Source organism: Chroicocephalus ridibundus, chromosome Z (assembly GCF_963924245.1).
Source record: "Chroicocephalus ridibundus chromosome Z, bChrRid1.1, whole genome shotgun sequence".
NCBI lineage: Eukaryota > Metazoa > Chordata > Aves > Charadriiformes > Laridae > Chroicocephalus > Chroicocephalus ridibundus.
In genome coordinates this window covers 61,013,630-61,038,110 of record NC_086316.1, presented here as the reverse complement: position 1 = coordinate 61,038,110, position 24,481 = coordinate 61,013,630, and the positions used below count along the sequence as shown (strand labels likewise).

Below are 24,481 nucleotides of genomic sequence, written 5' to 3'. Positions count from 1 at the left end.
TGGAGAGCAGCTCAGCTGAAAGAGACCTGGGAGTCCTGGGGGACAACAGGATGACCATGAGCCAGCAATGTGCCCTTGTGGCCAAGAAGGCCAACGGCATCCTGGGGTGCATCAAGAAGAGTGTGGCCAGCAGGTCGAGGGAGGTCATCCTCCCCCTCTAGTCTGCCCTGGTGAGGCCGCACCTGGAGTACTGTGTCCAGTTCTGGGCTCCCCAGTTCAAGAGAGTCAGGGAACTGCTGGAGAGGGTGCAGCAAAGGGCTACCAAGATGATTAGGGGACTGGAACACCTCTCTTATGAGGAAAGGCTGAGAGACGTTTGTCCTTTCAGTCTGGAAAACAGACGGCTGAAGGGGGACCTTATCAACACTTACAAATACTTCAAGGGTGGGTGTCAGGAGGATGGGGCCAGGCTCTTTTCAGTGGTGCCCAGCAATAGGACAAGGGGTAATGGGCACAAACTTGAGCATAGGAAGTTCCACCTAAACATGAGGAGGAACTTCTTTACTTTCATGAGGAGGGTTGGCAGAGCACTGGAACAGGCTGCCCAGAGAGGTGGTGGAGTCTCCATCTCTGGAGACATTCAGAACCCGCCTGGACGCGTTCCTGTGCAACCTGCTCGAGGTGACCCTGCTCTGGCAGGGGGTTGGACTAGATGATCTCCAGAGGTCCCTTCCAACCCTACCCTTCTGTGATTCTTACCTTGGACAAAAAGTATCACCCCCGCAAAAGTATCATATGCTCAATGCAGCATATCAACTTTTTTCTCTAAAACACCAAAAAATGCATGCACAGCAAAGACAAGTGCCCTGCACTGCAAAAGGGCAACATGTGCTTTGGCACGTGTGCAATGACTACAGCTCAGATGATGTGCGATTGTTTAATTAGGCTATAAACATCGTAAAATCTACTTGCAGCACCGTCAGCTGGAACAGCAGCAGAGCAACTGATGCTGCAGCAGCACCATCAGTGGTCAGGGGCAGCTGGTTCTTCCAAGGGCCTGGCCCCAGCTCTGGTGGTATGTGCTGGTGGAGCAGAAAAGCTGAGCGCCTTGTCACAAGTAACTGGACTCCAAAGCAGGCCGTGTTTTCCTGTTCCCAGCACGCTGACAATTACTTACACAACCTCAAACTTCATCACCAAGAAGCAGCCCGGAATTTCCATCTCACCAGCTAAAAGTTTCCCCTCCTGAACCATGGGTACAAAGCAGCAGAACCTGGTCTTCTCAACGCTTTGTAGAGCAACTCCTCTGCACTGGCCGGTTCTCCTTCACCTCTGACTGACCTAAGAGCAATGTGGAGGAACACGTGCTGAAGCAGTCACTATGTTTTTTTTTATATATACATATAGAGTCGCATCATCACATTGTAGCACCAAGCATATTGAAAGGCAAGTAAAACAAACAAAATCAGTGTTGTTTGGTGTAACCACTATCCATTCATCCAAGAAAAAGTACATTTTAGATGAGCTGTATCTGCTTCCATTAAAGAGCTGGACAATTAATTTTTTTTTTCCAGAGCAGAATGTATGGCAGCGTGATCCACAAGTCATAATTCCCATCAACACTTCCCCCTTGCCCCCCCATGCTTGGCTGTGTGTGACATGGTATCTAGTTTAATCTTAGCACAAACTTAAACTAGTATTCTGCTGCTGAGGTAAGAAGTCTGCACCGCTTCTTTTGTAAGGCTTCCTGATTTTTCTATTGAAGAGAATAAAGGCTACTTGCAGGCATAAAATTAATTTTTAGGAAAAATAAAATGCAAACTAATTCTTACACATTTTAATGTAACTGAGTGAAACCTAACACACATTTATTTTAATTATCTGATCCACTGTGCCTTACCACTGACTCATAACCAGAACACTCCAGGTGCATGCCCTTTCCTTGGCAGAAATATCTTCCCAGAAGTATATCTTTGGGTATCTTTAATCACAGTTCTCTTCCTTGTGCTGTTTTCTCTCTGTGCGCATGCCTTCCCAACTTCGTGCTTACAAACTCTTGAGGAAAACTAGCCTCAGCAAACCAGGGGAATTATCTCCCCACAATAGCACTTAAATTGTGTAATAATTCGAACCATAAAACATGACTGGTCCAATGCTGACAAAAGCTGTTTCTGTAGTCTGCTACCACTGCCATCCTAGATCCGTAAATTACAAAGCAGCAGATCAAGCTGATGAAGAACTTCACTACTAAATGATGCATGCATGTGCACGTGTCTTCAAAAACTCATGTCTGCTATCTCCCAAAATAATCCTGACTGTACCTCAGAGCATTGCTCTCTGTATTGTGCACTGGCAAACGTAACCATGTTACGGGGGTCTAGAAGACGTTTTGCCCTGCAAAGAAAACCCAGCAATGAACTCAGTACTGGAGAGCAGGTGTTACAGTTGATATTATTTAAAAAAAAAAAAAAAATCAACAGACTGAAAAAAGAAAAAGCAAGACACAGGAGCGATACAGAAATGTCAATTCATAGGCAGAAATTAGGAAAATAAACACTACCAAACAATGCTGTTTTCAGCAACTTCATTTTACTTTCCAATAGTGTTTTAGGATTCACTTAATACCTGTAGAATTTCATTCAGTAATGACAGAACACATTTAGATTTCAACCCTCGTGAGTTTACAGAACAAGAAAGCGGGCTGCAAGCGCGTAAGAATTTTCTTTTTAACAGTTGAGTAGACTAATTCTCAGTACCCTAATGTATTATATCGATAGTGGACATTTTGCTTCCCCATTTCAACAGAAATACAGCATTTCTATACAGAATTACAAAAACCAAGTGAGACTTTTACACAGATGATAGGCCCTGCACGTTATCCTGACTGTTAGAAGAAAAATCCCCATATTGTTCAAAACTATACAAAGCAAACAGCCAGGAAAAAAGTTTTTTTTTTTATTCTATTACACTGTGTTAATACAATAAATATACAAAACTTCTGAACTACTCAGACATGCAACAGAGGGACAGAAGAAGTGCATTTGTACAGAACCGTGACATTCACCAGGATGGCAGAGCATTGTTAGTAATTTACAAAATATACAAACATCCCTCAGATAAATAAAACTGACTCCTAAATTACAGATCAATGACTAGTGACATTCCAGTGTTTAAACTTCATACTTTGTACTCAATTTGCCACAATACTACAAAATGACAGCTTCAGTGGGTGCCATAACTCTGTAAAATCTAGTTTTCATTAGGTACAAAATATTTTAACAAGTATCAGCCTTCTGTTGTCAAAGCTAAACTCAAATTTCTCCCTCCCCTTTGGGCTGCAAAGTAGCAGAGATTTCTGGTTTAAACAATTCACATGAAACTGAACCTTGAATTTCACTTAGGAGGTTTAAATCTGTTCATTCAACCCATGACATTAGAAATCCACACTCCCTATACACAGAACATTAAATTGTTTTCTCAAAAACCTTTAAACATTTTGGGGAAAAAAAATATCTACCTGCCAAATTCAGGTTTTATTCCTACTGTTTTTTTCCATAATATATTCTGGTAATGTATGTTATTATGCCATCTTCAACTTAAATTGCAAGGATGATGTCCCTGGGACTCCTATCCAAGAGATACCAAGAGAATTGCTTAAATTTAGATTTAAAAGTAGATTTTCTAGATACAACCCTCAAATTCAAAAGATTACGAAAAGAACAATCTTGGTATACAGCTCCTAGAAAGGATGATGCCTGATCTCAACAGAAAATGGTGGCTTTTATCTGGAAAGCTTTTAATAACATTCCCACACAAATTCAAGTTCAATGCTTGCATGTCCACTAGTATGAAATTTTAGAGCCCCTATTACACAGAATATTTAAATTGGTTTTAACTTCTATGATGCAGAGAACATTTAGAAGCGAGTATATTCGTTAATATGAACTTCAGCATAGGTGAAACTACGACATTTATCCAAATTCAAGTTGGATTTGAAGAAACTATTGAAAGAAAGGAGACTAACAGGGACCTCATGCTAACAGTACAATACTGATGCAGGGCTTAAGCCAGGGGTTTTATTTTTTGTAATGCTCTTCTGTTATTATCAATACAGTCTAGTGAACAAGAACCTATGAAAGTCGTTCCACATTCAGAACATGGAGGTGCCTCAGAATTTTATGCTATCTTACTAAAAGGGATTTACTTTAAGAGATGAATTAATTTCGGCCACAGAATATACTTACAGGTTGTGGGATGTGGTCCTTCCTGTTCTCATTTCTAAAACAGAGCTTGAAAAAACAGCCCAAGTATTGTGCATAAGACTCATGAGGCAATCCAAGAACATAAATAGTCTTTCAAAGGAGAGAAACGTGATGTTATACTAAGACCTGATTATGTTCTAGAGTATTATGATGGTATGTACCATTATGGATTGTTCAGTTCCACAGCACCAATTTAACCTCTTAGGCATCCGGTTCAATGAGTTAAAATTTAACTTTGTTTAAAACGAAGATTTCTCATTTTTCCAACTCAAAATAGTTTAAAAGCTTCCCCCTCCCAGCTTAGATCACATCACAGACATGGCTGAGTTAATGTTAAAATGAATTAAAGTATCTGTTAAATGCCTTTGCTTAAAAAGCTTGGTTTTAGACAATATTTCTGTTAGAAAATTAAATACTGTATATTTAGGGTTTTGGACAAGCAGTAAACAGAGTGGCTGACTAGGCTAGAGATAGATTTAGTACCACTGTTAAACACAAATCTACACTTAAAAAAAAAAAAAAAGCCCCAAAAAATCCCAAACACAACAAAAATACCACTGCATGTAGAAGAGGGAAGGGGGGCAAGAAACTAGTGTTCTAAAAGTCAATATTGGTTTCTTTTCCAGCAAAATTATTATCCCAAGACATGAATACTGAACTTAAAAATAGCAAATATATAATCATTTAGCTCTGTGATTGAAACCATCAGTTAACTCCCTTAAACTGTACACTGCATTACACATTCTATTACAGAGAATGTTTATGCACCATAGTCATTTCTCACAGGTAGAGAATACTCCATGAAAATAGATACAAACGCACGCTATAATTATAAAGTGGAGCAGGTAAATTCTGGACCAAAACACTATTTTAACAAGATCAGATAACTCAACAGTATTCATGCAAGCTTACAGATTCATATCAAAAGACTTATCCTAAAAAAACCCCAAGAAAAGAATTTATAGTACCTACCCTACTTGTATTTGTCCTCCAGCAGCTGCTGAAATTGCAAAAGCAGTAGCCAAACCTAACTTTCTACATCTCTCAGTCTACCCCACTTCTTATACTACAAATAGGAAAAAAAGTTATTATGAAGAAAAAGAATTGATCCAAAGTGCTTTCCTGAAGTTAAAAAAATACCGGAGTGAACCACTAAAAAACCTTCCAAATACTTAATACATTTATTTGATCATTATATGCCACAATTCATTCTCAGGCCAATTGTTGAAATAATTTATCCCCTGTAAAATATGGAAGGCTTTATAGTCTAGAATTGCAACATCTCAAAGAAGGGCAAAGAATGGTTATCTTTTTAAAATAAATAAATTTGTAATAAAATAAACCAAACATTTCCCATTTTACCCATGCACAGCTGCAGAAGAGACAAACATGCTGTGTGAATTTTGATCTAGGCTTTTAGGGAATATAGTAAGTGACTGCAAAATAAAGTACAATTGGAGAGAACTGTGATCACTTTTTATGTTTCCCTACATTCGGTTACCCTTGAACGCGTTTTGAGCTGCACTGGTTGCTGCTGTTGATGCAGCGTTAGCTGCAGCCGTTTGTACGGTTTTGTTGGACATCACTCCTGTTGCAAACTCCTGCTGCGCTTTCTCAAAACTGGCACCAGTCGTGCGGTAGAGACCGTGCACCTGGGGAGGTAGAAAAGCAGTGAAAAACCAGTGCTGAACATTCCACTTCATGGCAGACTAATAGCAAAGTCTCAAACACAAAGCGAAGTTGTCTGGTGCAGAAATCTGGTTTGCTCATGTGTTTGGGGGGATCCAGAAATGAGTAAATGAACTTTTTTCCCCACAAAACCTACAACTTTTGATTGCCCTGCTGCACAAACAGTTTGACTGTAGGAATACCTGTAACCTTCTGCAAGTTCAGAGGGGTCTTATAGGTGTTTACTAAAATGTGTGTGGTATCTATCTACTGAAATAACATATTTAAATACACAAACAGGCTGCATCCTTAGCATAATTCAGGGCTCATAGATTGCAATAAATATCTTCTGTCTCAATTTGTATACAACTTGTCGTACTCATTAAAAGAGTTCGTAAGGGTGCATTACATTAAAAAAAGCAGCAGGAAACAAAACCAAAAAAGTAGTTTTGATTTCAGTTTCAATAACATTTTGGTGAGCTTTTTTCCACATCAATTTTTAGAAAAATTTTAATTTCTCTGATTGAGATGGTTACAAGAACAAGCAAAGCTATGATTGAATATTAAAAAATACAAGATATCCTAATAATGCAGATATGTATCTGCTAAGCTAGTATGATGACCAATAGCTCTGCACATTAAGCAGAGGTATTAAACAATATGATTTACAAACACTCTAAACAATATGGCGTATAATCTCTACTACAACAGAAAACCAAATCCTGAGTAACTTCCAGTTACCTGAGCATTAAAATTAAAATGCTATTTCAGACTCGTATTCAATCAAGTCACAATAAAGGTGTCAAATAACATTGCAAAGACATTTTCATTCAAGTGTAGCAGGAAAATTAATTAACATTTTTCTTTGTTATAAATGCCACTATTTCTCATCCATAAAGATGCAACAGGTCACATCTGAGTATGCAGGTTTTTGAAAAGAATCCAGATGCATACGGTAGGAAAAGTGCAAAAAAATGCTCCACAATACATTTTTCTTGCTCATTTCTTTCTCCTGTATCTGAGTATTTATGCAGAAAACAAATAAGGAGAAGGGCCATCTCCGCAGCAATGCTTACAATTTCTAGCTTACTGTAAGTAAGCCAGGAGAGTTTGGGTATGTGAAAATCTTTAAGTGTAATTGTAACTGAGGTTGAATTATTAGAATTGCCAGCACATCATCATCAGAATTCTCAGTTACATTTAATCTAAACAACAATAAAAACTTACTAGCACGTTAGTATCTAAACTTAGGTCTTGCGAATGGAAATTCACAAAAAGGAACCAAGGGAAAAAAACATCTTTCTTTGAGCTTTTATGCTATGCAATCATTAATTGACCACAAAATGATAAAATAATATAAGCAGAGAAATGAAAATCCCTTTCTAAGGTGCCAGGCATCTCCCTCTTCTATTGATTTTAATGGAAGTGCTTTTGCTAAGAGCTGAAACCTACCAATCATTTGAATCACACCTCACTCCGCCTGACGAATCACCACAGATTTGAAAATTACAACCTGGCATCTACAGGTACAATCATTGTGTCCAGTGCATTCACCTACCATTTCATTGTGGGTTTACCTCCCAATTTCTCATATTCAGAGCTATCCTTCCCCCTTTTAGTTTGCAGAAAATACATGCGTTGTACAAACGGCATTTTGTAACTCCACAACAGTATAAGCAAAAAAGTACAGTTGTTAATACGTAAGGCACACCCCCAAGAATATCATTTAATCTCCATTACTTTGTGAGGGAGCACCCCTCTCATGCAGGAAAGCAAAATCCAGGTCAAACAGAGGAAACAGAAGCAGAGAATAATATGTAACTTACCTTTTTAAACATAACTAAGGAGATAACAGCAGATGCTGTGAAAAGTGCGGCTATGATTATCATCATAATGCCAACAGGAATACTCTTATTAAGACCAGTAAGAGACGAAATCCACCCACTGAAAGAAAAAGAAAGGACAAACTTTACTAGCACGGCACATGAACCATTCAACCACAGGTATCCATATCAAGGGAAGCTTTATAACCTCGTTCTGTTCCACTGTGAATATTTTTGAAGTCATGGGGATTTTACATAAGCATATTTTGGTTCTACACTAAGCTTTTAGAGCTTTCTGTTTTTCCCAACACATGCAGTGAAACTATACAAAAAATTGTAGTAAAGATGATTATCCTTGAGCAGAACTGTGAAAACATTAAGAGAGTTGCTCATCAACTTTTGGGGATTTTTTTGTCATACTGTCATTTCAGACCGATTTAAGACTACGTGATTTTGTGGAAGACAATATGCCCCTAAAAAGATAGCTTTTAACTCCTTTAAATATAAGCCAAAAACATGCCCCATGCACGCAGCTTCTATGTGGGAAGACTCATTTAATTGTATCCACACAGTGATGGTTTCTCAATTGATGTTAATATGATAGTTTTTTTAAGTAGATAGGATCAGATTAACTAATAGAAAAGACTGCTCTATCAGTATGCACTTCAAACATTACACCATTCTTCAAAATTGAAACACCAACAGAAAAATACAGTATCAAACTTGCAACCACAAAAAGTAGGCTGCCTTAAGGAAAATAGAACATTAAGATGGAAAAGATTCTTCCACAGGAAAAAAAAGCAAAAAGTTTCTGTAAACCTGAACAACCTTAAAACATTCCTCTACCTTTTTCAAATTGCTTTGATATCCCTTACGTCCAACTGAACACTATCACAAAACTCAAAAATCCAAACTGTAATTAGCATTTTCTGATAATTATTTATTGCTAATAATCAAAAAATTACATTTTCTGATGTTATGAACATTTCTGATGCTCTTTTCATACCCTTTCCCCAGGTATCCTTAAAAGCACACTCCACATATGTGGAGAGTTGGCCCTCTAAAATACTTTTTTATTTTGTTAAAGTCAATCGATGTATCTATGAAAAAGCAATACAGCAGATTCGAGCGCAAAAAATAATAAAACAGGATCCTTCCTTACACTACAGTTCTAAAGCAATGCTGTTTTGTCTGCCTTATGTATGTTTGGAGGTTAGCAGGAAAAAGCGCCAATACAGAGAAGTGTCACTATCCAACTACAGTGCTGCCAGTCACAGCTCTCCGTGCTACCACCTGGCTACTACAGACACGATTTTAGTTAATTCCAGTTTGCTGGCTTCTTTTCTGAGGATGGTGACTGATTCCCAATAGTTTTTCCTCGTAAAATCTAAATATTAGATCTCGAAAGCTCAAGTAAAAGATAATATAAACGAAAGCTTCATGTAAAAGCTTATATACTTAAAAGCAGCAACAACAAAAATCAACTATTACAGAACAAGGATCTGACTCGGACAAATGAGCTTTTCAAAGATATATCACTATATTCACCCAAATACATTAACTCATTCTTCAAATTTTATGTATAAATTTCCTTAATAACTAGTAAGTATACTGATATAATTAGAAATAACTGATGATACAAAATAATATGCAAACAGTATATTATTGCTGTCTAAATTATATTTTTTTTCTCTAAGTTTTGCTTATGTCTTTACCTTAAATACAGAGCAAATAGCATCCCCACACACTACCAAAATAGAGGAGGTAATGTATAAAAGAATAGTTCAAAGTGGTTTACACTGAAGGATAAAATTTTGACCAGCCTAATAACAGAAGTACCTGACAATCTTGGGCTGCGTTTCACCCACTTTTCCAGTTAAGAGCACTCCAAAAATGCTTTTTTTGAGTGCTAAATTTAACAACTGACAGTGAGCACAAGATTTTTTTTTAAGAAAACACTCAGACTGCATTGCAGTTGCTCTGTCAAATATGAGTGTCTCACAGACAGTACAATGCTACAGCAAACAGAATACTCACCAGTTTCCCCATCTTTGAAATCCTGCAGCTTGAAGTACGTGTACAGCAAACTGACAGATATATACAAAGAAGAACACAAAGAACCTGAATGAACTGTCACTCCTGAAAGAAGGGGGAAAAAAGATTAAAGCAACCAGGAAATTAACGACTTTTTGCAAATACTGTAGTACCAATATAATTATTTTTTCTGTAATAACTAGAGGAAAAGTGATTGATTTATTTATTTATTCATTCATTTCATTTATTGACAGTGACCTGAAGTATCGGTAATTCTGTGGGTTTGTAGAGTGTTTATTTAAAAGAGCTGTTCCTTCTTTAATATAGTCTTTTTGTCACCTGCACCTCTAACAGAGGTGAGAATAGCAGCACAATACTATTCCTTAGTGTTCTGTTCGGGCCTCTTAGACTAAATGTAGAAGTTTTGCTACAATACATGAAGAACAGAATTCTGGTCCACTTTCAGACTGAAGTTCACAGTGCTGGCAGGATAGGAAGAAAATATTTCACTTGTAAAAGGAAATAAAATCTATTATGGGATTACTGAAACATAGTGCAGACCAGAATACTGAAGCAGCTGTTGCTTGAAAGCAAGTATACAAAATAGGTTTGCTGTTTAAATTAATAAAATGCCAGCCTGACAAATACTGAAAGTTAAAAAACCAAACCAAAACAAAAAACAAACACAAAAGAAAACCAAACCAAATATGGTTTAGTATGCCTTTTGTACAGGCAAAATCTCAAAGACGACCTCAACTTACTACTATCAAAACTAATGATCATATCATATGCTTGCCACCAGAGTTGTAAAGAAAGCAGAAATCACTTTCTTAAGTCACAAAACCAGATTTTGACATTAATAGCTCTTCCTGCAGAAACGAGTTTATTTCTATTTATTCAATCAGTTCATCTCAGTAACTATTTCATTTTCAGATGAGCAACTGACAGAAAGTTGAATATGCAAGTAGTAGTTTTCCAAACAATCAAATATTCACTTAGACAGGCTATGGATTTACTAAAGAGCAAATGTAAGTTAAACTATATGATTGCTGAAAGATGTGTGGGTGCAGCAGTATTTCTTCGGTTAGCAAAAAGACACTTATCTCCTTTAGTCTAAAGGTTACGCTTAACTGCAATTTCTGGCCATCAGTCTTTCTCTACAAGAATTAGTGTATTTTAACTGAGAATATCCTGAATCACTTTAATGTAAAAAAAAAAAAAAAATCCCAGGACTGTACTGAAAGAATACAGGATTTAGAATATCTACATGTTGATTTTCACAAAAACCCTACTTTTTTCTCATTTTGGTGTGACAGGATAGAGATTAAATGAGAATTTTCCTTAAAATTGTTATCAGCCCAATACAAAGTTAAATATTTCCTACAAATATTTTGTCAATGGTAGAAGCTATAAATACTTCAAAGGATATTCCATGATATTCCTAACTATTGCCATCTATGTTTCAAATACAACAACTGAATTAATGGCAAACGTACTACTTGTTTCTACTGAAAGCATATTAAAGGATTATCATACTGATAATCAAGCAAATTCTGGAATGTTAATGCATTTCAACAAGTTTTTAAATATCCTAAGTCAAGCTGAGGTTGTTACCTGAAAGCTCCATAAAGTGGTCTGTACCAGCAGATGAAAGAACAAGGGGTAAAAAGCAAGAACCAGAGAATACTCAATCCAAAATCAACCCCTCGCGTAGCGTCAACGTAAAACCAGGCCAAACATCCAAAGATATTAAGAAACAGTGTCACTGTATGGACTGTAAAAGCAAAAGCAAAATAGGCTTAAGTAGATTATATTTATACAATAAATTATTACAACTGTTAAAGTAATACCCAAACTGAGCATTTTTAAACAAAACATCAGCATAACGACTATAAATCAATACCCTCAGCAATAAGATGATTTTTAGAGTTTTCTAACTTTCAGGCAAACCCTGTAATTCACAAGTAAAGTACTGAACATGAAAATTCAAGTACTGTCAGATATATGGTGAAGGAAAAAGTCCTATAATAAAAAGAAAATATTTTCAAACTTAAAATAATAGTTTTTGACAGCTGCAATAATTGATACTTTTTCTACAGTAACAACTGGATACAGATATTTAAGACTACTGAATATTTTTTGAGAAAGCTTATAAATGATATAAAATGCATCACAAATTTAGCACTGTACCCATTCTAATTTGAAAATAAAGATTTCAAAAACAATCTTTCAATTAAAAGCTCTTTGTCTTCCATGTGATAAAGCAAAAAAAAACCAAAGCCACTTAGTAAAAACGTTTCTTCCTTCTCCAAGTGACAGAGAAGCTAATGAGGAGAGGTGCCGTGCTGGACCTTGTTCTCACCAACAAGAAGGGGCTGGTGGGGAATGTGAAGCTCGAGAGCAGCCTCGGCTGCAGTGACCGTGAGATGGTGGAGTTCCAGATCGTTAGGGCAGCAGGGAGGGTGCACGGCAAGCTCACTACTCTGGACTGGAGTGCAGACTTCGGCTTCTTCATGGATCTGCTTGCTAGAGTACCACGGGATAAAACTCGGGAGGGAAGAGGGTCTCAAGAAAGCTGGTTTATATTCAGGGATCACTTCCTCCAAGTTCAGGAGCAATGCATCGCAGTGAAGAGGAAGTCAGGCAAAAATGTCAGGAGGCTTGCATGGATGAACAAGGAGCTCTTGGACAAAGTCAAACAGAAAAAGGAAAACTACAGAAGGTGAAGGCAAGGAGAGGCAGCCTGGGAGGAATACAGAGTAATTCTCCAAGCAGCCAGGGATCAGGTCAGGAAAGCTGAAGCCCAGATAGAGTTAAATCTGGCCAGGGCATCAAGGGCAACAAGAAAAGCTTCTATAGGTATGTCAGTGACAAAAGGAAGACTAGGGAAAATGTGTGCCCTGTCTAGAAGGAAACGGAAGAGCTAGTCACCTGGGACATGGACAAGGCTGAGGTATTCAATGAATTTTTTGCCTCCATCTTCACTACTAAATCCTCTAGCTACACCACCCAAGTGGCAGAAGGCAAAGGCAGACACTGGGAGAATGAAGAACTGACCACGGTAGGAGAAGTTCAGGTTTGAGACCGTCTGAGGAACCTGAAGGTGTACAAATCCATGGGACCTGATGAGATGCATCCATGGGTCCTGAGGGAACTAGCGAATGAAGTTGCTAAGCCCCTAGCCATCATATTTGAGAAGCTGTGGCAGACTGGTGAAGTTCCCACTGACTGGAAAGGGGGAAATATAACCCCCTTTTTTAAAAAGGGAAAAAAGGAAGACATGAGGAGGTTCTGGAAGAGGAAATAAAATGTAGGGTAGAGCAGCAGGCAGAAGCAGGCTGGTTTGCTATGGTAGTAAGTGCCTCCACTGAAGAAGTATATGAATGCTTCTAATGAAAAATGAGCCAAACCATGTAGATACAATCCTGGGAAAGAACAGTCACAAAGACTGATTCAACAGCCAGCCCTACGGCACAGAGTTTTGCACTCAATCTTTTTTTTTCCTGAAATAGATTTTGTCTTTCTTTTCCTTTATTATGCCCTTCTCCTTCCTTCCTGAGCAATCCCTAAATCAGAGAGTACTTAGAGCTAAAGAAGTAAAAGAGCAATAGGACTCAGTTAAAACTGTCCATCTACCTAGAAGAAAATCTGTTATCTTAGTATAAAAGCACAACTCCTATGTATTTTGATCAGAACTCTTCAGAACAGTCCTGCAAATGGCCGTAATTAGTAACTATCCTAAAATTTTGGAGTACTTGACCTTAGATTACATATAAATCTTAAATATCTTCCAGAATTTATGAGAGTGACTAGTCACACATTCCAGTGGATTTAGCTGCTTATTTGAAGATTAATGACCCAGCAATGAATATAGAAAACTGTGGACTATAATGAGGTGGAATTCACTTGATTCAATGCTGACTGCTCATTTTATATGTTTCAATTATGTGGTTCAATCACAGCAATAAGATTACCAGATCAACAGGTAAAATTATGGAGATTTGCTAACTAAATATGAAGTCCTAAAAAAAATACAGAAAAGTTCTAAAATTCACATTCCCTTAGTATGCTAAAAATATATTTAAGGCATCAAAGCACCTAAGTCTTTGGAATTTCCTCAGTCTCAGAGTAATTGTTAGGCTCTCATCACACTGCACAAGGCAGAAGAAACAAATGTTGTGGCATTTGTACATTTGGTTCATCCAGCAGTTCTCCAGTCAAAACACAGCACCTGAATGAGGGCGAAATTAACCCCACAAAGATGGTGTAGAGCATTCTTGGTATGCAAAGGATAGTTTTAACATGGACTGATTCTTCAGCTGATTTACTTTACACTATTTTTTTAAATAGACTAAAATTATAGTACGTCTTCACTAAGGACTAAAAACTATATTAAACTACATAAAACTATATATATTATAGCAAATGGATGTTATACTTCTTAAATTCACAAATCTATTAACATTGATTGTGAATGGTATTTCTTAATATATAAACTGACTTTAAGAACGGTAGAATTATTTTTAAGGTAATAAATGTTCAAAGCTCATTTTACAGCAAGAGAGATACTTAAACCAGAAAGCTGCAATATACTAGAACCAAACTGCCTTAGGATTATCCTCCTCCATTTTTTCTGTGGAAGTTTCTATGAAATAATTCAGTACTTTAAAAACTGAAACTAACAAAAAGATTTCACTTCAACATTTGACTTCTGGATTTAAAACAATTTCTCATTACAGAGGTTGCAAAAGCCAAAGGTAGCAAGTTTAAACAGGCACTTTGTTTTTTTCTTTTAAAAAAATACTTACACATCCACAAATAGTACATAATCTTTACTGTCTTCTGGAATTCTACAGGAATGTCTACAGAAAAGTCCTGGTAGAAACAAGGACCTACTGGAAAATTCTCAGGAAGAGGTGGCCAGTTGTTTTTTCTACCTGCAAAACAGGAAAAAAGGAGCTTTATAATACAGTTTTAATCTCTGTATACTAGGAAGTGATATGCACTTGAACTTGTTCAAATTGTTTTATGCATGAGTTTCACAAGCGCATGGATAACTTGGGCTACGAAAACCCAAGAATTTTATCAGCAATCTTCACACAATACTGAATATAAACTTTGGAAATAAAATACAGTGAAGTGCAGACAGATTAAGAAAAGTACGATATTTTGTCTATGTAAAAGACTAAGCAGGCATCTGATGGTTCCTATAAAGTAATGAGAAAAGTGTTTTGCTTCACAAAACAAGCAAATACGGGCAGAGTTCCTTGACTTTTAAATGCACATTTCCCTAAAATCCCACCATACTCACATACTTTGTTGAACACAAAGATTGGGGACTGAGAAGCATTCTTCATTCTCAGAATCCTAATATTTTTAACACCAGGCTATCTCCAACACTTTGAACTACTTCCCAATATAGTTTACAGTCAAAGCTTTACCTAAAAGCCCATAATCCTCAAGAAAGGCAGCTACTGAAATGGTCTAAACTACTTTTGTTACAAGAAGATACCCTACAGCACCACTGTATTTTGATACACTTGCGCGACAGAGTGAGGACACCACAAAGGACACAGTATCAGACACTGGATTTCCTGTACGCTGATCCGCGCACAGGCTAGAGTGTACATTCTGCTGAACACAAGTCATACCAAGCACAGACTCAGAGATTCAACTGAGATAAGAACTACAACAAAACTTTAACATAGCATTTCAAATTCTGGATGCAAGAGATACATTAATTGCCATGTTCCAAAAGTGGAACTGAACTAGAGATTAACCTAAAGGTACCTTTATTTGAAATTCTGACAAGGTTTTGCTTGCAATTTCTATCTTGAACCATATCTTTACTAGCAGTTCATCTAATAAGAAAACTTGCAAAGCTTACATACTTGCATTATTTCTTATTTGTTTCCCTACTCAGACAAGATGAAGCCGTCAGTTCTGTCCAAACAGGTCCAAAGCACTGAGTATCTGTTAAGTTTTCTGCCTCTTAGCTGAATTTTTCACCAAGCCTTTCAGAGCAGGGGATTGGCAGAGGGAGCATACAGAAGGCAATCAAGTAAGATTTTCATCCATATTAAGAACTACTCAGGGATTTCTTATGTGGGAAATATCTGATAGTAATTCAAATCTTCATTCCACAGTATATAGTTTCAAGATAGAGTTCTGGAAAATTTCAGGTATCTTATAATAATTCAAGTTATTATTTAAGAATTGCATTTCATGTGCTTTCCCACTGCGCTGTTACAGGTTTCAGAATTTTCAACTAAGACTGAAAGACAGCTTGGTGAGATGGTTTGAGATCAAAAACAAAGTGGTGTTTTTCTAAATACACTTTGGATACTCATATTCCAAGACTTTACCTTGATAAGCAAAGAGCTATCTCAGAGCTATTTCATCCAACACAAGCTACCACCTCAAGGTCTACTAACATAACTTCAGTGGCATGCCTACGCTATGAATGCAGATTCAAACTAGCTTCATGCAAGCACAGAAAGGGATTTTTGTGCATGCCCAAAAGAACTAGCTGCAATAGGAAGCAGCACACTTCAATTAGCTCAAATGCAATGTTGCACAGTACCTGAGCAGAGAAGACCAAAGGCATCAAGCTGAGCTGACCTACCAGCTTGAACATCTTTCCACTGTAGTCAACTGCATATGACAGTGTCCTAGATGTGCAGCCAGCATCTTAAATTGAATGCAAATAGCGAGAGTATTGCAAAAGACCCTGTCCTCTGATCAGGACAACTCTACAGTGTTTGTGGAAGGAGTTCAAATGACTGTGCAAAAGAAAAAAAAAATCAAAAGGAAAAGAATATTTTTCCCCTCAGTCACAATATACAATTCCTGATTTGCAGCACCTTTTACACAGTTTTTTGGTTAAAAACTAGTATCTTCTTTAAAGCTTTAAGAGCTCTCTTTTCTCTGTTCATCCTTGCTAAAGAATCCTTTAGATTCTTCATCGATTCTTCAAGCACTTTGATGTGAACAAGTGCAACCTAATAAGAAATACCCATTTTATAAATATCCTGAAACATGCATGGGTTTTCAGAGTTATGTTTCCTAAGATACAGATGAACAAAACTGTCCCTAAAGCCTGGAAGAGAAAAGTAATCAATTCAGACCATCAATAAAAGTTAGTGAAATTAGAAGGACAATACATGGAGAAGGAAATGAAAAAAAAAAAAAAAAAAACAAAAACAAAAACAAACAAGCATAAAAATCATTATCTGGGAGAACAGGTACAGAGATTTAATAGATTGGAAAGAACAAATATTGAGACAATAAAAATGGTTTAATGAAGGAACAGTATCACCACGATTCTTCTCCTTAGAAGAACAGCAATTCCCAATCACAGATTTTAGCATATGACAGGCACGTGACTGCTCTCCACCTTCCCGAGGAGGAGAATTGGAGAGGGAGGTGCTGATCTCTTCTCCCTGGTATCCAATGATAGGAGGCAGGGGAATGGTTCAAAGCTGCACCAGGGGAGGTTTAGACTGGACACAAGGAAGCATTTCTCTACTGAGAGGGTGGTCAAACCCTGGAACAGGCTTCCTAGAGAGGTGGTCAATGCCCCAAGACTGTCAGTGTTTAAGAGGCATTTGGACAATGCCCTTAATAACAGGCTTTAACTTTTGGTCAGCCCTGAAGTGGTCAGGCAGTTGGACCAGATGTTCATTGTAGGTTCCCTTCCAACTGAAAATATTCCATTCCATAAAATTCCCTGAGAATCTGAATTACTAAGCAATCTGGAATTGTACCACTGCATATTCAAAAAAACCCAGCACATGTGGAAATAAAACAGCCAGAATACCAGATCCAAGTGTGAAGACAACACAAAGTCAACCTTCCACACAGTGTTTTGTGTTTAGTTTTGGGTTTTTTTCTAATTTCAGTCTGAAGTTCTTCCTTTTGAAAAGGAGTATTCCCATAGATCTACTCCTAGCAGTAGAAGTAGTTAAAAGGATGTAGATCTTCTCATTTGTAAAAACGCTGTACAAAAACTAATGGTTTTGCACAGCATACTTACAGTTTGTGGCAAAATGAGATGCTGATCTTGACTATGGGTTCCAAAGTATCATATGAAAAATGAATAAAAGATAAATAATAGATCTTTTGCTATTTGCATAGAATATTACACCTGTAACATCGCAAAAGATAAGAAAACATTTCAAAACAGTAAAGTTCTACAGATACAAATACTAACAGAAGAGAAATCAAAGAGATGTTACTTATGAAGGTACTTTTACTACTTCTCAAAATGCTCCATTTCTATTCAATAGTATTACTTAGATACTAAACTATAATAAAAATAGCTCATAGCAGACAGTAACAAGTAACAGAAGCGACATTTAAAATTTTTACAGTGAAAATCTGCACAGGGCAGGCCAGTTTTTATTCACTGTATGCACTGTCTCAAGGGAGATAAACTTTCTTTTCCTGAAGAGTTTATAAAAATCCCTCTTTGATCCGTTTCACAATTTTACTGTAGAACTAAAATAGTTTCTACGAAAAAGTGAAATTTCTGCAATTTAAAGTATTTTTTTCATGCATACCCCCCTGCTGATTGAGACTCTGCATTTCCCTTTCTCTGCGATCTAGTTCAGCTGCTTTTCTTTCCAGTTCTTCTTGACGCTTTAGCAGTTCTGCCTGGGCCAAGGCATGCTCCTGAACAAAACAAGCACTGTTAGATATTGATAAAAAATATAAACACAAAATAAATATTTCAAGTCCGTTTTCTATAATTAAGCATCCCCAGTTATGGATGAAGACTGACATAATATTGCACGAATTCATGCATTAACCGATTACTTAAAGGCAGTTATAATTTTCATAAATCATTAGGAAAGCAATGCTTATTTATAAAAGACATTACTCCAGAAGTGTACTTAAAAAATTATAATTAAAAGGAACATAGGGCCTGAAAGTTACAGACAAACCTTTGCAATTTGTGTGTAAGCAGGTGGTTCTTCTGTTGGTTTCATTATTGCTGGCTGGGTACTGGGTACATTAGGCATTTTCACATTTCCTGGAGGAGGCTAAGAAAACATGAAACAATTATAGGAAAACAGTTTCCTCTTCTAATAAACATCTTTTAATTAACTCTGTAAGAACCAATCTAGTTGTTTTAAAGGAAGTGCTACTGGTAAACTGAAAATTTGATATGCTACCTGCAATATTTATAACCTTTAGGAAAAAGAAGTTAACTATATTCCATGGTGCAGTGTTCTGCTTACTTGTTTTTACACTGCACTACTTGCCTTAATCACACATGGAATTTTAGGGATCAGTAGAAAGTAAACAGAATTTTAATTTTGTTCAGACATGATATGAGTAAGGACAGTTACTGTTTAAGAGAGGTGAAGGTTTTAACAGTGATCTATTCATATACTGAAACATGATGCCATTTATGAGTAATGTCTTCCAGAACTTTCTACTTAACAAAGGCCTATATCACCTGGATAACTAGAGAAGCAATATACCATATTAAATTCTCAAATTCAAGATCCATAATCTACTGCTTAACTAGTCCACCAGTATGTACCGTAGTATCTAGTTTCAAGTACCACTGGGAATTCATTCACTTGGTCACTACCTATAAGAACACAACTTAGAATAAGCTTTTAGTAGCTCAGGTTTTTTCTTTTTTTGTTCTTTCTATTTTTAAATCCTCTCTTTCTTATTCCTGTTCGTCATCTTCTCTGACTTTCTGCACATCTCTCTACCATATACAATGTTAACCAATAGGTATCAAATAAAGGAAAAAAAACTACTGCCTAGATTGAAGTTATCAACTGAACTTTACCAAAGCAGATCAGTATAGCAAAACTATAATGTTCTTTTATTCCTAAATATGCTTGGGGGGAAACTACAATTCTTTGTGTAGAGCTTGCAACATGAAAGACCTCTGTTTTGTGATCTTGTAAGACGAGATATCAGAGAGGTCTCATTTATCAGAAACGCTCAGTGATTTAGGCTTCTCATCCTAGGAAAGATTACTCAGCGCTGTACGATGAAGACCACCAAAGGCTAAGTGCTGGGTCCTGCACTTGGGTCACAACAATCCCATGCAATGCGCTACAGGCTTGGAGAAGAGTGGCTGGAAGCTGCCCAGAGGAAAAGGACCTGGGGTGTTGGTCAACATCTGGCTGAATATGACTCAGCAATGTGTCCAGGTGGCCAAGAAGGCCAATAGCATCCTGGCTTGTATGAGAAATAGTGCAGCCAGCAGGACTAGGGAAGTGATCGGCCCCCTGTACTCAGCTCTGGTAAGGCCACACCTTGAATACTGTCTTCAGTTTTGGGCCCCTCACTACAAGAAAAACATTGAGGTGCTGGAGCACGTCCAGAGAAGGCCAACAAAGCTGGGGAAGAGTCTAGAGAAAAAAGTCTTATGAGGAGTGTCTTAGGGAGCTGGAGTTGTTTAGCCTGGAGAAAAGGAGGCTGAGGGGAGACCTTATTGCTCTCTACAACTACCTGAAAGGACGCTGTAGAGAGGTGGGGGTCAGTCTCTTTCCCCAGGTAACAAGTGACAGGACAAGAGGAAATGGCCTCAAGTTGAGCCAGGGGAGGTTTAGATTGGATATTAGGAAAATGTCTTCACCCCAAGTGTTACCAAGCATTGGAACAGGCTGCCCATGGAAGCTGTTAAGTCACCATCCCTAGTGTAGACATGGTGCTTAGGGCCATGGTTTACTGGTGGACTTGCAGTTTTAGGTTAACAGTTGGACTCAATGCTCTTAATGGTCTTTTCCAACTTACACGATTCTATGAAGCTGGTTAAAGACAGTTAATACTGCTGTTCCTTATGTTGGAGCATTCTGTGGTAAGGAAAAAGGCCTGTATAAGAACTCCTACAAAAACTAGACAACCATCAAGAGTCTTACCATCTTCTGCTTCAAACATAAGATACAAAACCTGCAAGAGTAAACAAAAACCTACTGAACAAAAACTCTTACGCAATATGCACTGTAAGCTAGAGCAATGCTACAAAAGCCAAAAAAAAAAAGTCTGATTATTGTAGCTGTGTGGCTAATGTAACAGTAGTTTTGAAAGCACAACTGATGAGCCTGCTAGACTAATGAACAAGACTGTTCACAATCTCCAACAAGGACTCCAGTAGCCCTCATATAAACTGTAAAAAGTAATAGTAATATTACCTGTAATAGTGTAAAAAGGTGGATTGTCAAACTAGAAAATATTTGAACAATGGATTCAAAATATTTATCCTTCAAAGATGCTTTGTCCAATCAGCCTGCAGTGCTAGTAATGACTGGAGCATGCATACACACTTATGAATAAAGGAACCAAACATAAAGCTCACTAGAGCTACCTAATTGAAGATGTTAGCCAACAGCATGTATGAACAGAACATTAACATAAGGTACTACTTATGTACAAGATTCTTCCAATTCAGATTTCTACATTGTTTATGTTACACTACACGCTATTTGGCCATCTACATAGAATCATAGAATCTTCATGGTTGGAAAGGACCTTTGAGATCATTGAGTCCAACCAAACAACCTACAATCTCTGCCACTAGAGCACGCCCTGAAGTGCCACATCTAGATGTTTCTTAAATACCTCTAGGGATGGTGACTCAACCGCCTCCCTGGGCAGGCTGTTCCAGTGCCTGACCACTCTTTCAGTAAAGTAATTCTTCCTAATATCTAATCTAAACCTCCCCTGCTGCAGCTTCAGACCATTTCCTCTGCTCCTGTCATTATTCACTTGGGAGAAGAGGCCAACGCCCACCTCTCTACAGCCTCCTTTCAGGTACTTGTAGAGGGCAATGAGGTCTCCCCTCAGCCTTCTCTTCTCCAAGCTAAACATGCCCAGCTCCCTCAGCCTCTCCTCGTATGACCTGGTCTCCAGACCCCTCACCAGCCTGGGAGCTCTCCTCTGGACACGCTCCAGCACTTCAGTGTCCCTCTTGTACAGAGGGGCCCAGAACTGAACACAGTACTCGAGGTGAGGTCTGACCAGTGCCGAGTACAGAGGCACGATCACTTCCCTGCTCCTGCTGGCCACGCTATTCCTGATACAAGCTAGAATGCTGTTGGCCTTCTTGGCCACCTGGGCACACTGCTGGCTCATGTTAAGCCGGCCGTCCACCAGCACCCCCAGGTCCTTTTCTGCCGGGCAGCTTTCCAGCCACTCTTCCCCAAGCCTGTAGCGTTGCTTGGGGTTGTTGTGACCAAAATGCAGGACCCGGCACTTGGCCTTATTAAACCTCATACAGTTGGCTTTGGCCCATCAATCCAGCCTGTCCAGGTCCCTCTGTATATGGTGTTAAACTTGCTGTCTACTGTGCACGTAACAACAATTGTGTAAAAGACTCAGTGCCTAGGTAAGAGCCTGTGCTCCCTGAGAGAAACAAGACTACACCAGTGATTTGTAGCAGGGGCTGTGCATCCTGGAAGCCTAAAAAAGTCAAGAGGGGCTGGGGTCCAAAAGCTGTTAAGGGATGTTACAAAGGCTACCACTTCCAACAGACTCCAAGACCTGGGAACTACTCCTTTCCGACCACTGGAGCCCAGTCCAGCGTGCCCTGACACCCTCTGAGGGCACTCCATTCCAGGCTGGTGGAGACAGCTATTGTTTTCCTGTTTCCAAGTTCAGCGAGTAGCAAGTTGAGTGCATATCCCTGGGATGCACACAAATAGACCTACACACACCAAGGACACTAGGATGGCCAGCTACACAAACTGCCACAGACAGGACACTGCCTTTAACAACACCCCCACATAATCCTGTAAGAACTACATAGAAGATAGGAACACAGAGTCATATCCCATTCCTCCTCTCCAGCTGATCAGCACTGAAGTTCACTGTTGAAAGCCTCACTCTAGATTTACAAGCTCAACAAGCAGTTTCAGATCCCTCAGGTATGAGCAGTGGGCCCTCAGCCTGCCTGATATACCTTCCTGGATCTGGAGCTCTCTTACTCGGTATAAAAGTTTCCTCCAGTTTGCCAGCTTGCCCAGCTTGACGTTCACTAGAAGATTCATGCACTCATACATTTGTGTCAGAAGGAACTTCCACACTCGCAGCCCCTTCAAACACCAGCACAGTCTTGCCGTATATCCAAGCCCAGACCCCAGACTCCCTTACTCACTTTTGGCTCAGACTTTGAGTCTTCCCAGAGAGAGGTTTTTCTTTTATTTGCCAGCTAGTCCAGCCTGAAGTTTGCTAGTGAATTACACACATACACACAGAGGAAAACACACTGGTCCCTTCAGTTGCTGGCACCTCAATCACATGGTCCCTATGATCCATGGTTCCTCCAGCTGCTGACACCCAGAAGCTCAGTTGTTTACACCACAGATATACGGACCGCTACTACTTGGGGTCTGACCATGCTGCTGGCACCTAAGTCTCTCTAGTCTCTCCAGTTGCTGGCACCTAGACTTTGCAGCAGTCACATATGTGGTAGAGCGGGAAGGGCCACAGAAACATAGTTAAGAAAGGATTTAACAATAACTGCAGTGATTAGGCACATGGCTGTCAGACAAGCGTATGAACTGGTAGCAACTCATATGCAACCAGCCCCTTTTAATCCATCTTCTTCTCTAGTCTCCTCCTTGCTCCTCCTCAGTCTTGAACTGCTCCACATCTTTAGCTATTCCCCTAAATATTCCTTTATAATTTTTTGTAGTCCCACAGGCTCCCCTCAATTATGCATAATATTCATGCTTATCTTCTGTCTTCCTTCTTATCAGTTAACAACTCCAGGCTGTCCCTCTTCAAAGCCCATAAATTAGTGGCTAAAGAGTTTTGGTCTTCTGTTTTGTCACTGTTATCACTTATCTATCAGGTTTGTGTTTCTGCCTTTGTTTTTTTGCTTTCCCTTTTACCAATTACTCCCTTTAAACTGAAAAAAGTCTATAACCTTAATGAAACAGATGGTCTCACATTCTATATATCCTTACAGTAACCTGTATGACTGACTTAATTATTTGGAGGTTTGCATCTGAACAGCTATCATAACTTTTAAAAGGAGGGTACATGATTAAGAAACACATATACCTTTGGATACTCTGTAATAATATGACTGGAATTATGATCTTCATTCAGGCATCAGCCCCTCAAAGACCATACACCCATATCACTGCAGTAACACGAAGCAGGACACTCCAGGCTCATTATTTCAAGCACTGCAGTGCAAGGAAATAGCTGGCCTGAGTCTCATGTTGTTAGATCTGTGCGCTACAGACCATTACTTAATGCAGGAATGACCAAGCGGTCAAGGCAACTTCCATGTCTGTTTGAAGATTAAAGCCCCTATATAGAGGTCTGCTAAAAACCAACAAAATAAACACTAAACAAAAAAAACATGCAACCAACAAAAAATAATTTATGATTAGTATACTTTTCTGTGACCCACTCACCATCCCACTTGTCCAGTAAAGAATTTATACATTCTGGCCTCTTAATTTCTTTAATACTTTTAAGAGCCTTTTCTATAGTGAGTGTGACAGCTATCACTTTTCCTACCTCTGGTATACAGCCAGCTGAGGTGCATTCCAGTTCATGCTTTAGCAATTTTCCATCTTAGTTTTCTTAACACTCATCTGACTGCCTATTGCTGGCAATTCATTGCTTCTCTAAAGCCTACTCTATTGAGAATTCAAGTTTAAGATACTTTCCCTGTACAGAAACAATTCAGTTAGCTTTTTCCTACATCATTGACACCCCACCTCGAGTACTGTCTCCAGCTTTGGGCCCCTGACCACAGAAAAAACA

At 38.5% G+C, this 24,481-nt stretch overlaps 1 protein-coding gene across 1 annotated transcript in view; it reads right to left on the bottom strand.

The window, feature by feature from the left end:
* Window positions 1–2,880: 2,880 nt before the first annotated feature.
* The window catches only part of SCAMP1 (secretory carrier membrane protein 1), a 42,776-nt gene continuing 21,175 nt past the window's right edge, over window positions 2,881–24,481 (bottom strand). Inside the window, exons 3-9 of the mRNA XM_063319354.1 lie at window positions 18,673–18,771; window positions 18,289–18,400; window positions 14,536–14,664; window positions 11,342–11,501; window positions 9,731–9,832; window positions 7,697–7,814; window positions 2,881–5,854 (exon numbers count right to left, since the gene is read on the bottom strand). Coding sequence (XP_063175424.1) covers window positions 5,690–5,854; window positions 7,697–7,814; window positions 9,731–9,832; window positions 11,342–11,501; window positions 14,536–14,664; window positions 18,289–18,400; window positions 18,673–18,771 — 885 coding nt within the window. The 3' untranslated portion in view covers window positions 2,881–5,689. The remainder of the gene's footprint in view (window positions 5,855–7,696; window positions 7,815–9,730; window positions 9,833–11,341; window positions 11,502–14,535; window positions 14,665–18,288; window positions 18,401–18,672; window positions 18,772–24,481) is intronic.